Source organism: Miniopterus schreibersii, assembly GCF_964146895.1.
Source record: "Miniopterus schreibersii genome assembly, chromosome: 2".
Lineage (NCBI taxonomy): Eukaryota > Metazoa > Chordata > Mammalia > Chiroptera > Miniopteridae > Miniopterus > Miniopterus schreibersii.
In genome coordinates this window covers 10,519,760-10,535,384 of record NC_138102.1, presented here as the reverse complement: position 1 = coordinate 10,535,384, position 15,625 = coordinate 10,519,760, and the positions used below count along the sequence as shown (strand labels likewise).

Here is a 15,625-nt window from a genome sequence, read left to right as displayed (position 1 = left end):
CCTCTTTAGACCCTTTCTCTTTACTCTGACTCATGTATAGAGAAGAAACTCAAATGAGTATCATGTAGTAATCCTGGAAATTGATCAACTTATTCCCATAACACTACCATTGCTCATAAAACATTTTGAAGATTCTTCTATTGCAGTGATTTTCAACCTTTTTCATCTCATGGCACACAAACTAATAACTAATTCTGCGGCACACCAAAAAATATATTTTTTGCTGATCTGACAAAAAAATAATTTTGATTCATTCACACTGATGGCTATTGTTGTGTTGGCTGTTGTCATTTTTTTTTATTTGACAATATAAGGGAAAAGAGATCAGTGCCCCTGACTAAAGAGTCAGGTACTGCATGTTTTAAAAATTCTTGCAGCACACCGGTATGCTGCGGCACACTGGTTGAAAATCACTGGCCTAGATTGCCTGTCATAATAGGCACAAAGTGAATGTTTTCTGAGCTAACGCACCACTTACTGAGAACTCACCACTGGATCTGGTACACGTTCCCAACTTCATTCTCACCACTGGCCATCTAGGTACGTTCACTTCAAATTACTCACCATTTCCCATTTCTGCCACTGCTTTTTCACATATTAGCCCATAGTTCAAGTTGTCACTATTGAAAATATAAAAACTCTTTTCTGCCTGGCTGAAATATTTTTTTCTTCAGAGATATTTGTTGTTGCGTGTAATAAACTACCACAGCTTCTTATAGTACCTAGTGTGTGTTGCTTTTATGATGTTTGTTTATTCAGCAAGTAATGAGCGTCTTCTGTGAGCTAGCCTCTGTGCTAGGTGATAAGAAACAGTCCCTGCAGTTAAAAAGTGTCACCTGCTGGACAGTGTAGTGATTCATATATCTGACTTCTCCACTGGGATTCAGCCCCTTGAAGACAAGGGACTGTTGTCTTCCTCTTTTTTTTTTTTTTTTTTTTTTAAATATATCTTTATTGATTTCAGAGAGAGGAAGGGAGAGGGAGCGAGAGAGATAAAAACATCAATGATGAGAGAATTGTCACTGATCGGCTGCCTCCTGCACGCCCCCGACTGGGGATCGAGCCTGCAACCCAGGCATGTGCCCTGACCGGGAATCGAACCCCGATCGCCTGGATCCTAGGTTGACGCTCAACCGCTGAGCCACACACGCCCAGGCTTCCTCTTTTTAGTTGCCTACCTTGATGCATGAATTTTTTTAAGTGAGCTTAAATCCTTACATTTAAGGGACCTTAGACATCATCTAGTTTGGTGTCACTTTACACATTCATATAGAAAAAAATACGCATTTACCCGACCAAAGGTTGGAGGACCTGCCTAAATGAGTTTAATGGCAGAAAAGGGATTAGAACCTTGAGGTGCTTGATATGGATGTTTTATGGACTCACCTCAGAAAGCTAACCATGATTTGGACTATAGGTACTCTGAACATGCTTCTACAGGAAGATTAAAGAGAAGAGACTGCCCAGAGTCGCTTGTTAAGACGGTTAGGACAGTGGTCCTCAACGGGGTCATTTTGGCCTTCAAAGCACTTTGTGATATCTAGCTACATTTTTAGTGATCAGTACTTTGGAGGGTGGAGGGTGCTACTGGCATCTAGTGTATAGACGAGAATGCTGCTGGGCATTCTCCAGTGCGCAGATGTCAGTAGTGCCAGCTGAGGATGGTTGTAAGAGTAGTTGAGCTGAACTGCAAATAGAGAGGCAGATGATGTGGAAACTGGCATGAGTAATTCTCCTTAAGGTACATAAAGTGATAGGATTTGAATCAGCCAGTTTCTTTTACTGGCTATTATCTGCTATTATGAATCAAAATTTGCCAACCTCTTAATGTGTTTAGAGTGGGGGCTTGGCTATTATGAATAAATAATTCTGAATGTATATCTGAAAGTTGAGAAGCATCTATGCAAGAAAAATAAAATCTGTTATATGGATTAATATTTCTTGAACAATAGGTAAGTTTATATCCTAACCAGCTAGAATTTTTCTCAGGAGCACATGGATGAAGTATGCTCTTCTCAACTTCTAACCTCAGTAAGACGCATGGTGTTGACCCTGACCCAGCAAAATGATGAGAGCAAAGAGTTTGTAAAGTTCTTTCATAAACAACTTGGAAGTATATTACAGGTAAGAGTTTATATTTGTATGACATAAATATGTACCACCTCGTTAGGATTTTTTTGCATCTCAAGCATTACACAATTCAAGTAGCTATCCATCTAACGTCTATTTGATGACCTTTTAATACTCTTCAGGTTATTCTTTTACCTGGTTAAAAAAAAATTGTATTAGCCTGTGTCTTCATTTAATTTTTTTTTTTTTTTAATATATCTTTATTGACTTCAGAGAGAGGAAGGGAGAGGGAGAGACAGAAACATCAATGATGAGAGAGTCGTCATCTATCAGCTGCCTCCTGCAGGCCTCCTGCCGGGGGTGGAGCCCGCAACCTGGGCACGTGCCCTGACCGAGAATCAAACCATGATCTCCTGGATCCTAGGTCGATGCTCAACCACTGAGCCACCCCTGGCCATGCTCTTCATTTAATGTCATTTCTAAGGCCTATCCCAACTCTAATAAAATTTTGTTTAGATTTTTCTCCTACTTAATTAGAAATTTCAAGTTTGAACTATTTGAAAGTTCTTGTCATATTTTCTCAAATAATTTCTTACCAATGCTGGAAATTTTTGAAGCCAGAAACCAGCTGTCGATCGTGGAGACCTCTTGGGTTGTAACAGTAACCTTAAATTATGTTAAAGTAGTGATTCTGAAGGGGGCGGGTGCAGTTTTGCCTTTACGGAGACATTATTAGCAATGTCTTCCCACATGTTTTGTCACTACTGGCTGGGAGCCATCTAATGACATGTTAATAGTGCCAAGGTTGAGAAAACCCTTGTTAAGTGAGGATACCTTCCTTACTCCATGTAATAAAAATGTTGACAGTTCAATTCACCTGTATATTTTCCTATTGAGATAGTTCAGTGATATGTATTGTTATTCCAAACTAGGAAATACATTTTTTAAATCTATTACAAAATTTTTCTATAACAAAAATAAAATTAAAAAATTTTTTTTCTATAAAATTTTTCCTTTCAATTCCTGTGTTTAAATTGGTTTTAGAGACAGTATTATCATGTAGCTAATTTTTTAAAACCCTAGGCTTGATGCAGATTTCCATCACTATAATTTTCCATTTTATTTTTATTCAGACTAAAGAGTAAATTCTGTATAGTTTTTAAATTGTCCGGCTCTGTTTAATAGAAATAACATATGCTTTATAAGGGATATAAGAAGACATCAGTGATGTTACTTATGCATTGTTTAAGAGTGTCTAGGATAATTTTTAGATAAATGCATTTTTATAAATTTAGCTTGCATGTCTACAGAAATAAATAACTCTAGTTTAGAATCAGGCTGAAAGAGGAATTGCAATTTAAATACTTTTTGTTTATCAAGATCCATGCAGTCCTGCATCAGTTTTGCCTACTATAAAGAATAATTGTGGGCAAATCCCAAAGTATAAATTTGGAAATAAGATTTTTTTCCCCTGCATCTCAGAAAATCTGCTTTTCTTTTGTCCTCTTCCTGATTTTTCCCCACAATGGTATCTACATGAAGAATTAGAGTAGTGTACATAAGATCTTGCTTAAAGTATTGAAAGTTTTTCATGGAGCTAGAGCTTAAGTTACTTTCTTCTACTTTTTTTCTTAGGAAACCTGTTCATGCTGGATTTTTTTTCCCACAAGGCACCAGCGTTTGTACTGCTTTCCATGATTGTGTTAGATAAGGTAGTTTTTGGAGTGGAGGGGATAGCAGACATTGTTATTTGCCTATTTTCTAGATAGCATAGTCCGTGTTTTTAGGAAGAAAGAAAAAGATAAGTGGCTTTATTAAAAAGTGTCTCAAAATTTACCAGGCTTGTTCATTTGATGATGCTGTATTTCAGACTGAGTAGAACTAAAGTTTTTCAGTACTAAAAAGTAATAAAATTGTTTTTTACCAGGCGAGTATTATAATTCAGATTTATATTGCCGTATCCACAGTTAACATTTACTATAATCTTAAAGTGATTTGGTTATTTTGAATAGGATTCACTGGCAAAATTTGCTGGCAGAAAACTGAAAGACTGTGGAGAGGATCTTCTTGTGGAGATATCTGAAGTGTTGTTTAATGAGTTGGCTTTCTTTAAGCTCATGCAAGATTTGGATAATAATAGTATGACTGCTAAACAGAGATGCAAAAGGAAAATAGAAGCAGCTGGAGTGATACAGTCTTATGCCAAAGAGGTAAATAACGTTCATTTTTATTTTAGAGGTAATTATAATTAGCATATAAATAGTTATTGATTATTACTAATAACTATAATCATACTTGATCTCAGAAAAGTAGTTTACAATAATACTAGTTAATCAGATTATATAAATCAGTACATATGCTAGCCCAGTACTGAATCTCAGTGGTAACATCGGTGGCTACAAATCAGGAATGCAGGAAACGATGCTAAATGTACATTGTCAGAGATCTCGTTCACATTCTTGTCACTGATTCAGGTTTACAGAGAAGAGAGGATGATAGGTCTTTGGCAGCTGTTGCCTACCCCAGTAGCTTCCCTGGGCATATGTTTCACCCAGATAACACACATGCTTGTTATCAGTAGGACTTTGGTTGCACATCCCTCTAGCTTCTTATACCCTGTTAAATTAGTCTTGATCACGTGTGAAATTGGATGAGATTTTTTCCCCTCAATTTGAGGTATCCCAGGGGCTTATTGCTTAGACCTACACCCTTATCTTGACTCTCTAATGATGAAAGTGAAAGCAGGTCAAGACCCAAAGCAGAATGGAATAACCCTTCTTTCTTAAATCTAAAGTAGATAAAGTCACGCCATCTGTTTCACAATTTTAAAATATTTTCTAGACATAAAGACATTTCATATTATTTCAGCCATTGCTTAGAGTTTGAAGGAAATAAAACAGGATAATGCCATAATAAAGGATCAGAAGTACTACTTTAGATAGGCATTCTCACAAGGCTCTTTGAGGGAGTGTAAAATGAGCTAAGTCATGAAAGACAAGGGGTTTATAATGATGATAAAGGGGAAGAGCATTCCAGGAGGAGAGAACTTAAGTGTGAAGACTCTAAGGCAGGATTGAGCAGTTTGGAGAACAGGGAGAAAGCCAAGGAGGCAAGAACACATTAAATGAATTGAGAGTGTAGAAGATGAATTCACAGAAATAGATTCGGCCAAATTATGGGGCCTTAAGAAACTGTGATAAGGATGTTTTATTCTAAGCATGACAATCTATGGGAAAGATTGAAATAGAGGAGTGACATAATCTCTTATACAATTTAAAATTTTTGTCTGGATACCATATTGAACAGAAATTGTGGGAGAGGAGAGAAAGAAGCAGACCAGTTGTAAGGCTGTTAGTAGCCCAGGTAAGAAATGATGTGTCTTAGCTCTGAGTGTGCAACAACAGGTACACTTTGATGATTGAGCCAGTAAGGCATTCTAATGGTTTAGATGTGGGTAATAAAAGTAAAGTATAGGCTGCTTTGTGGTTTTCTGACTTATGTATTGGGGTACATGATGGGCCATTTACTGAGCCTGGGAAGACTAAAGGAGGGTAGCATTTGGAAGGAAGGAGTCAAGTTTTGTTTTGGACTTAGTAAATTTGAGATGCCTCTTATTTACCCAAGGAGAAGTCAGTAGGCAGTGTTGCTTTGGTTTTGTTAATTTAAAAGATTTAAGTAGAGTTCAATTTACATTTCAAAGAAGTATTGACCTCTTTGGATGATGTAGCTTTTGTTAAAGTTTACTGAATACATAAGTGTAATGCTGAACGGATACCCCTAAATTCTGTTTAATTGATTTGTTTATAGGCCAAAAGGATTCTTGAAGGAGATCATGGCTCACCTGCTGCAGAAATTGATGAGGAAGACAGAGTACGTGCTAATTTGTGCCTAAAAAATAATGCTTTCCAGACGAAATTAAATTATTTTTAACAGCTTTTACCTTAATGTTTGAAAGCAAAGTATATTATCAAATGTCCTTTCTTCTGACAAACCTTTCTTTTAAGAGCAAAACTAAACTGTCAAAAATGATTCTTTATGTTTTTTATTAGAAAATGACGATCATCTTTTTATGATAGACTTACTATATTCCTTTTTAAAATGTACTTTAAGAAATAAATTAAATCAAATTTATTTGTGGCTAGGACAAGGATGAGACTGAAACCATTAAGCAGACTGAAACATCTGAGGAGTATGATGGTGACGGTCCCAAAAATGTGAGATCTGATATTTCCGATCAAGAGGAAGACGAAGAAAGTGAAGAACATCCGGTGTCTATTAGTAAGTTTAAAGGCTTCCTGCTGGGTTCACACACTTGTTCTTTTTATTGTTGTTAATCCTCACCTGAGGATAATGTTTCCATTGATTTTTAGAGAGTGGAAGGGGGGAGGGGGGAGATGGAGAGCCAGAGAGAGAGAGAGAGAAACATTGATGTGAGAGAGACAAACATTGATGTGAGAGAGACACATGGATTGGTTGCCTCCTGAACATGCCCCTACCCAGGCTGGGGATTGAACCTGCAACCCAGGTAAGTGCCCTTGAGCAGGAATCCAACCCTCTACCCTTCGGTACATGGGCTGACACTATTAAGTACTTAGCAACACCGCCAGGCCATGCACTTGTTCCTTATAGGTCTCCTATTGAAACAGTTTGGTGGAATGTAATGAATATAGAATTAGGTGTCTGACAACTCTGAATTTGAATTGCAATGTGATCCTGACTAAATTTCTTGTTTCTGCACCACAGTTTTTTCTAGTACTTACTGTTTTGAAGATTTCAGTTGTATGTAAAGCACTTGCACAATACATGAATACAATAAGTTGTAGCTATCGAGTGCTGAAAATTTACTAAAATATTGTGTTAACCAACTTAGATTTGTCCAAAGCTGAAACTCAAGCGCTGACTAATTATGGAAGTGGGGAAGATGAGAATGAAGATGAGGAAGTAGAAGAATTTGAAGAGGGGCCTGTAGATGTCCAGACCTCACTCCAGGCTAACACTGAAACTGCGGAAGAAAATGAACGTGGTGATCAGGTATCCAACATAGACCAACAGCCTCCCTCCTGCCTTATTTTAACTACAAAAAGCAGATCCTTTCTAACCATGTCAAAATTTACAGCTTCCCCATTCTCATTTTCATGAATACAGATTTTTAATATATCCTTAAAATATCTCCTTGGCTGCTGGTATTCTGGAGCCAGATGTGAGAATGGGGCTGGGGGTCCCACCATCATGCATACTTTAACCAAATACTTCTGTTTTCAGTATGACGCTTTGCCCTGTCCTCATTTGTGCTCTCCCTACCCCACCCCTACCCCTGATGGCCCCCAGGCCTGAGACTTACTAGTTTAATTTCTCCAAAATGTATTCTTTCGCTTTCTGTGGAAGTTAGGGAGGGACCTGGGTGACTACACTTTCCTTAACCGGCCTCAGATACCCACTACTACCCCCTTCCATCCCCACCACGATACTCCTCCCTAGAACCTGGCACTTCAGTTATGAGGTAAACCTCAGCTTTTGTTTCCTCCTGCTGAAGGCACGTAGCTTTCCTCTTTCGCCCCTCCTGGTCAGTTCCTCTTCCATTCTCTTAGCATCTACATATAAACAGATGTAAGTTTTATTTAAGATAGAGTCTGATCTGAAAAATTAATAAAAAATAGTGGAATTCATAATATTCTAGTTCTGTGTATTATTTTGAGGTTCTTTAAGGAGAAGAAACATTTTTATTTAGCTGTCTTGAAATTGCAATCACAGCCCCCTTGAAATACTTTTAGAAGATATTTTTAAAATTCTTTTGTATATAGGTCTCGGGTTGGACAAAACCCACATGGTGATAATCTCTTCCTCCTGTATAGTGACCATATATTTTAGGTCACTGCTATCAAGATTTTTTTTTTTCCTTCTAGGTTCTACAACAGAACTTTGAAAAATCAGCAGAAAGCAAAAATGTCCCATCAGAACAAGAACCCACTACTACTAAGGGTAAGAAATCTAAATAAGTATTCAATTTTAAGATTATTTAAAGTGCTCTTTATGTGCTTAAAGAGTGAAAAAAATTAAATTCTTAGCTAATGTAAGTTGAAGGTATTTTTGGCCTTTGCTCCCCCTAAAAACGTTGTAGAAAACTTGAGGGCTTTGTTTTCTGTAGTCGTTAAAGAAAAGTTGACATACCTAAATATCTAAATACACAGAAAAAATTCTGTAAAGAAAACATCTTTAGATAGAAGTGTGAGGGATTTTTTAAAAATACCCATTCCTGGGCTTTACTCCTGAAAATCCTGCTTCGTCAGAAATCACATGGATTTTTAGGAATCTAATATTAAAAACATCCCTAGATGGATCTGGTCAATTAAATTTGGAAATTGTTGATAAGGAAAGTGTATAGTTGCCTTTCTTTTGGGTCTGTTGCCTTTATTTGGTGTAGTAATAAAATAACAGCTGTGCTTTACACTAATGCTGAGACTTTCCTTTGATGACAGATGACCAGGATAGTGCTCCTGTGAAACCATGTTACCTCAACATCTTGGAAAATGAGCAACCTCTAAATAGCACTGTCCAAAAGGACTTGCTTACTACCACTGATTCATCTAAACAGCCTAACGCTTTGCCTTTAACTGAAATTGAAACCTTGGTGCCTAAAGTCAAAGAAGTTAAATCTGCTCCGGAAACTCCTGAAAGCTCTCTGGCTGGAAGTCCTGATACTGAATCTCCAGTGTTGGTAAATGACTATGTATGTATCACATTTCTAAATATTTCTGCATTTCATTTCTGCATATTTCTTTATTTGCAGGTTAACATTTTCAGCATGTAAATACAACTCCACTTTGTGTTTAGGTTTAGAAATTGTCAGAATATTTTTATTTCTTATTCAAACTTATTTTAACTTGAACAGAACGGTGATAGGAAATGAAGACAACTACTCAAAACCTAAAAGCTATTCTACTTTCCATAATTTCGAAAACCAAAGAGGTGAGTTTTAGGTGGCAACCTGAAGAGAGTTCATTTCAAGTTCAGACCTGAAGCTATAATGACACTCGAATCATCATTACTCTCCTATACTACCTGTACATGACTTGACTATTTAGAACATTTTGTAAATCTTTGATAACCCTAAAGTTTACATTTGGGATGGGAAATAAAACAATTTGACAGCAATAGTGTCTTTATCGCTATACACTGAATGACCAAAAAACATGCTAGGAAATATGCTACCAAATCTGGACCTTTGTATCAATTTAATTTTATAGCAAGCAGGTTATTTTTTGGATCCTTGGGTTGTATATGTTTTATATACTTTGTTTTATCAGCAAAAATGAAGGAATTTATAACAATATACTCTTAGGTCTATGGAATGTTTTCACATATTTTTAAAATTAATATCAATTTTCTTCCTGAAGATAGATTTATAATTAGAATTTTATAATTTCTCAGGGGGCTTAAAATGTTTCAAAAACAGTAGTAGCAAGAGTAATTCTTAACTGTGTTTTATTTTCTCCATTACCAGTAAAATTTTGCATTTAAAACTTTAACATTACCTGTTAGATTTATTCTTATTATCATTTGATGATTGTATAGAGTTGCTGAACGAAGCACTGCAATGAAACAAACTTGAAGTTAGGTTATAGAGGGTCTTGAATTTGAATTTTAGGCCAGGGCACTACTGAAGGTTTTTGCATAGGAAAATGAAATTTTTATAGTCATGGTTTTTGAAGATGAATCTGATGACTATATAAAATATGTTGTAAAGGAAGAATGTTAGAAGGCCCCATTACCATATAAGTACAAAATAGGAGCTAAATGAGAGAGATGGGTGAGAAATGTTGCAAGAAAAAGAAAAACCTATGGTTTCCACTTGGGTAATGGTAGGATGATGATGCTATTAAAAGTCAGAGAACTAAGAGAATAAGAGAATTCAGGTTCCAAAAAAACACAGTGTGAGGTGATCACAAAAATGAGTACTAACTTCATACCTCATCTTTCTGTCTGAGCCTCCACAGAGTTGATATTGAAAGTCTGTAAATGTCTACTTAGATTCTACTGGATTCAGCTCTCGTATTCTGTAAACACATCAAGAAACAAAAGCTGTTCTTCTAATTATTTTAGCCCTAAGTATAACTACTTTTTCCTCCTTTAGCCTGGATAAACTGGCTGTTTGTTTTATAAAATGAGAGCAAAAAAGCATGAAGTATGCTCCCTACCTGCAAGTGTGTAATCCTTCCTGTGAAGTTTAGGTTTCTGTTTCAGTTAGAGTGTAACTAAATTAGAATACCAAATATGATAGAATTCCTAATGTATGCTTATATAAGAATCCAGTTTATCTCTCTGCATGGATGACTTTGGTTTTAAATCACAGATAGTGGATAACTTTTGTTAAATACAATATGCTTATCTTACAGGAAGCAGAATCTGGTAATATAAGTCAGAAATCTGATGAAGAAGACTTTGTGAAAGTTGAAGATTTACCACTTAAACTGACAATATATTCAGAGGTATTTGGCTCTCTTTAATTAAGCTTATCTTTACATAACAATTATTGTTAAGATGAAAATGATTGTTTTTTTCATCATTCCAAAGGCAGATCTAAGGAAGAAAATGGTAGAAGAAGAACAGAAAAACCATTTATCTGGTGAAATATTATGTGAAATGCAGACTGAAGAATTAGCTGGGAATTCTCAGACACTAAAAGAACCTGGTATGAGTTACCAGTTTTAACCATATCATGTTGAAAATTTACTTAGTCGTACACCATCATTTTGTTTTGTTTTTTTTAAATGCACTACTGGTACATGGGAGATTTAAGTCAGATATTGGAAAGGAAACATAATTCTCTAAAATTTTTAGTTCAGCTTCCTAATTTGTAAAATGGTATTATCAGGTGATTTTTTTTAATTTTTAAAATCTTCAGTTTTAGCAAAGTAATACATGCACATGGTTTAAGAAAGGAAGTTGCAGAATAGTTAATGATAATTAGTAAGAACACTTTTTAATTGTTGGTGTTTAGTCCTTTTGAAGGAGACCCTCTATCTCAAAATAATACTCGTGATTTTCCTTAACTTTAAAAATTTAGATAACATTCCTTATCTCATAAGTGAAAAGTGGGTATTTAGACCTTTCCTCTTCTTTCAGTCTTCATACTGGGTTTTTGTGGGGTTTTTGGTTTGCTGTGTGTTGCCTTTGTTAACTTTAATGTATACCTTCTCTGGTTTCAGCAGCTCTGGTCGCTACCTGGTTACTCCGTCCCTCTTCCTTTCTCCTCTGTTCAGTTTTCACCCTTTCTTACATTGAGGTTATTTAAATAAACACGTTTATATTTGCTTTTATAACTAATAGTTACATCTCTTTTTCTGAAGATGGTTCCGTATAAATATGGTTCATTGCAGAGCCAAGTGATAGTCCCAGATTTCCCTCTTCATGGGTCACAGAGGAGAGCATTTCTTGCATCAAACTCAAAAGATGTTTTTTTGTTACTATCAATTCCTCAGTTGATTAAAATCTTGTAAGATTTTTTTTGTTTTTCTTAGAAATGGGATGAAGAGAAGGGCAGACCAAATATCACACCTTCAGTTAATCTCCCAGTTTTCAGCGCAGTTCTGCTTGTTAGAATCTCAGCTGGTGACCATCTCCGTGTGTGTCCCGGCTGCGGCTTCTTGGGCTCACTGTGCCTCCCTCTGCATTCAGCTTCTGGGGAGCTGATGGTGTCTCCTGAGCTCTGTTCTCTCAGACCCACTCTTCTCCTGTCGGCTTGGATTGATTCATTTTTACACTCCTTTTTTTTTTTTTGAGAAAGAGAGAGAGACAGGCACGATCTGCTCAGAAGTCTGCCATCTTAAACTCTCACCTGTTCTTTTAAAACTCTTACTGTGTGTTACCAGGGAATTATTGTAGCAATCTAAATTAGTATTTCCTTGGTAATAAGTTTGTATCAAAAGTGAAAATTATAATGGAAGACAAAAATATTAAATTATAGTAAGTCAAAGCTGGATTCAGTAAGTAATTCATAAGGCACCATTATTCTGTTTTTCAGAAACGGTGGGAACCCAGAGCACATGAGATGTCTTCAGAGGCTCATCTCACTCTCTCTTTTACATAGTCAGTGCATATATGAAAATGGTTCTAAATAAACATCTGTTTTGATCTGTATAAAAATGTAAATTAGTTTGACACTGCATTTTTGATAGGTGTGCTAATTTCTGCCCATGGCAGTTAACATGAGAAACTAAATTCTGGACACAGTCAAGCCTTGATACACTGTGGGGTTTTCTCTTCCTCTTTCTGATTTTCCCCTCATTGTGATGTTTGGTAATGTTGAACTTAAAATGTAGTTTTAAATAAAGTTTGGATTTATCTGTAAAGTATCTTTTCTGGAAATTATGTTGAATTCTATACAGCAAGCCACTGTTCTATATAATTAGGCTGCTCAAAGAAGAGTTAGTGGTCAAGAGTTAGAGAAATACGCTATTTATTATAAAGTCTAGTCATTATTATAGCAGACTTCCAAATAATGCCAGTGTTACTGCTATTGGGCCTAATGTTTTTTTAGATACCTTCATGTCTTATTCCTATGCAAGAATAGGACAGGTTATAAAGGTTTCCAGGATATCTGTGAAGTTATTGTAGGATATATAGTAATACTCTGTTCAAATTGCATAATAAGCTTAGAACACATGTCCTTAGTACCGATTAGATAACTATTTTCCAGAATTTCAATTCCTATCTGTGTTGCCTCCATCTAAAAAAAAGTTTCATATAGAGAGTATTTCTGCACAATTAATTGTGATTAATTTCAAATGAAAAGCCGGCTCTTTCAAGTAGGGATTGATAGAACTAAATTTATGTACCAGAACGTTAAGGTGTTCTGTATGCCTTTGGATGAACTTATTGAGATGATGGTTTAAGATCAAAGCATAGCACTTGCTTCTGTGTGTAGCGAGAGAAATGAAGTATTGAGTAATGAAAATCTGTGTGTCGACTTCATCACTAAGTCAGCCAGCTTTTAAAAGATGGTTTACCCTTAGATCTCAAATTTGCCATATACCCAATAGGGCACCACAGAACCAGTTATTCATCCCAGGTATCTTTTAAATTTGTTAAAAATTGACTGAAATACCCTTTAAGAATTTGGTTGGTATTCCTTTAAAATTCTTACCTGCCTGATACCTCAGTGTAAAACTGTGATGTCCAACCAGGGAGTAGTAAATGAACATTTTCCTATGAGGACATTTACTGTATTGCTACTTAAATTATGTGAGACATGTATCTCCTACTTCAGTAAAACCTATTCAGAAAACTGTCATTCCAGAATCAGGAATTCTTATCCAGTTTGCTTGACTTCAGGAGAGTTGAAACACTAAGTTAAATTATATGTGTACTCCGATTCTATATTTGTTTTCTAGATTGATTGTATAGGAGGAGAAACTTCATTTTGTATTAAAGCCAAGCCTCACATATTGTGACTTTCTCTTGCCCTGCTTGCATGTTAAAGAGTGTTATGGTGGAAGAGTTGTACTTATATCTTAGTTGTTGTTATAGTACCTGTGAACCTTATCAGACTTGTTTATTTGACCTATGTTATAGCTTCTGTAATCTAGTCTGGTGTTTTCTATTTTAGTAGATAATTTAGTTTTAAAATACCTAGAGTTTGAGAGCAAATACCTAGTTTCATATGTTTTCCCCTAGTAGCTATTGCTAAAGAGTTAGGCATTAAATATTCCTGTGTGTTTAATTTATAAGTTAAAATTTTGGTTAGATATAAAAGAGGGAGAAAAGGTCAGAATGAGTGAGAGAGAGCCCTACACAGGTCGAGGCAATGCCTAAAGTAATGCGCTCCGCAGACTGCAGGTACTCTTTGTATTTTGTAACATTCACTTTGGGTAGATGCTTTTCCACTGTTAATAAATGTATATCCTGTGTATGATCCTGAATTGCATTTTCATTTAAATTGACATACTTACACTTTAGAATTTACTCCAGAATTGTGGCTTATTTGACAATTTTAGGTGTAAAAAGCAATCAAGACATGAAAAATGACATATCAACTAGCCAGAGAGCAGCTTTATTAAACTTGAGACCATTTTTCTTACAGTGCGATATGCTCTACTATTTCTTAGTTGTATCTGTCTTACATCCTGTGTGGAGAACATTCTCATATTTATTCAAAATTAGACTGGGAGGTTTCTGGCTTATTGCTAGACTTTTACTATAAACAGGCCATTTTTCATCTGTCAAATAATTTGCTCTGGATTTCACTTATTTCACTGTATAAATGTGGTTGCCTAGCCGCCTTGTCTGGAAGAGCCAGCATTTCTTGTTGTTCTTGCTGTACAGCTCTAATTGTTACTTTAATGTTTGCTGTCCTTACGTGTCTGGTTCTTTCCTCATATTGAGTGGTGCTTCTGGTTAAGGAAGGGGGGGGGGGGGAATCCTACGCCTACCAATGACTTTGATTCATATAGAAGATTTTTAATTATCTTATCAAACTCAGAAATATCCATAACAGAACCTTTGGGGCAGCGTTTTACAGAAAGCTATTGATTTGGTTATTTTGAAAACTAATCATAATGTAAAATTTCAGTACAACAGAGTTCTCTTTACATAGTATTTTTACATTAAGACTCTTGCTACGTGTAGTTATCCCTGATATTTAGGTCTGTTAAATCACATGTGATTTTTAAATATATTTTTTAATGTTTTGGGGTATTTTTAAAAATATATCTTTATTGATCTCAAAGAGAGAAAAGGAGAGGGAGAGAGAGAAACACCAAAGATGAGAGAGTCATTGATCGGCTGCAGCCTGCAACCCAGGCATGTGCCCTGGCCGGGAATCGAACCCTGATCTCCTAGATCCTAGGTCAACACTCAACCACTGAGCCACGCCCGGCCGGGCTTTAATGGTTTTTTAAGAGAGGAAGGGAAAGGGAGAGAAACATCAATAAGAGAGTGAAGCATCAATCTGCTGCCTCCTGCACACCCCCCACCAGGGATCAAGCCTGCAATCCGGGCATGCGCCCTGCCTTTTAATCCAGCCAGCAACCTTTCAGTGCGCGGGACGATGCCCAACTGAGCCACACCAGCTGGGGCCATATCATGAAAGATCTTGAAAATATAAAGTGCTCTATCAGTTCACAGTATAATATTCAGCACTTGTGTTAAACCTCTTTTCCGGAGACTGTGGACAGTTAGGAGTTCTTCCATCTCCCCTGCTCCTTCACCTGTTGGCTATTCAGTCTTTTCTAGAAGGGGAATATGGGTTGTCTACCCAGTGAAGCAGTGCTCATGTAGGTGTTTGGATGTCGAGCACTACACAAGTGTAAGGCATCACATATGTACCCATGTGGAGAAAAGAGGCACAGGAAAAGAAGGGGTCTTTCAGGACCACACTTGCTTCCATATGTTCTTTGCTTAACAAACATTCTTTTCTAACATGTCCTGGCTCTATACTCTTTTTGTAATTTTCCCCTTTACATAAGGAGGCAAAAGCTAAAGAGCCTTCATTATAGTGGATCTTAGATGTAGAGTTTTCCCACAGTGTCACTTTGACCATTCTACTAGTTACCTTCTA

General features: G+C 36.4%; 1 protein-coding gene across 3 annotated transcripts in view; it reads left to right on the top strand.

Annotated features, from left to right (window-relative positions):
• PCM1 (pericentriolar material 1) overlaps positions 1-14,315 on the top strand; it is a 79,720-nt gene extending 65,405 nt beyond the window's left edge. For all 3 annotated transcript variants that reach the window (XM_081130159.1, XM_081130158.1, XM_081130157.1), the window contains 10 exons: positions 1,990-2,124; positions 4,083-4,280; positions 5,878-5,940; positions 6,213-6,348; positions 6,941-7,101; positions 7,974-8,049; positions 8,547-8,797; positions 10,464-10,556; positions 10,642-10,759; positions 12,092-14,315. In XM_081130159.1, the coding sequence (XP_080986285.1) occupies positions 1,990-2,124; positions 4,083-4,280; positions 5,878-5,940; positions 6,213-6,348; positions 6,941-7,101; positions 7,974-8,049; positions 8,547-8,797; positions 10,464-10,556; positions 10,642-10,759; positions 12,092-12,117 (1,257 nt within the window). In that variant the 3' untranslated portion in view covers positions 12,118-14,315. The remainder of the gene's footprint in view (positions 1-1,989; positions 2,125-4,082; positions 4,281-5,877; positions 5,941-6,212; positions 6,349-6,940; positions 7,102-7,973; positions 8,050-8,546; positions 8,798-10,463; positions 10,557-10,641; positions 10,760-12,091) is intronic.
• Positions 14,316-15,625: the final 1,310 nt, after the last annotated feature.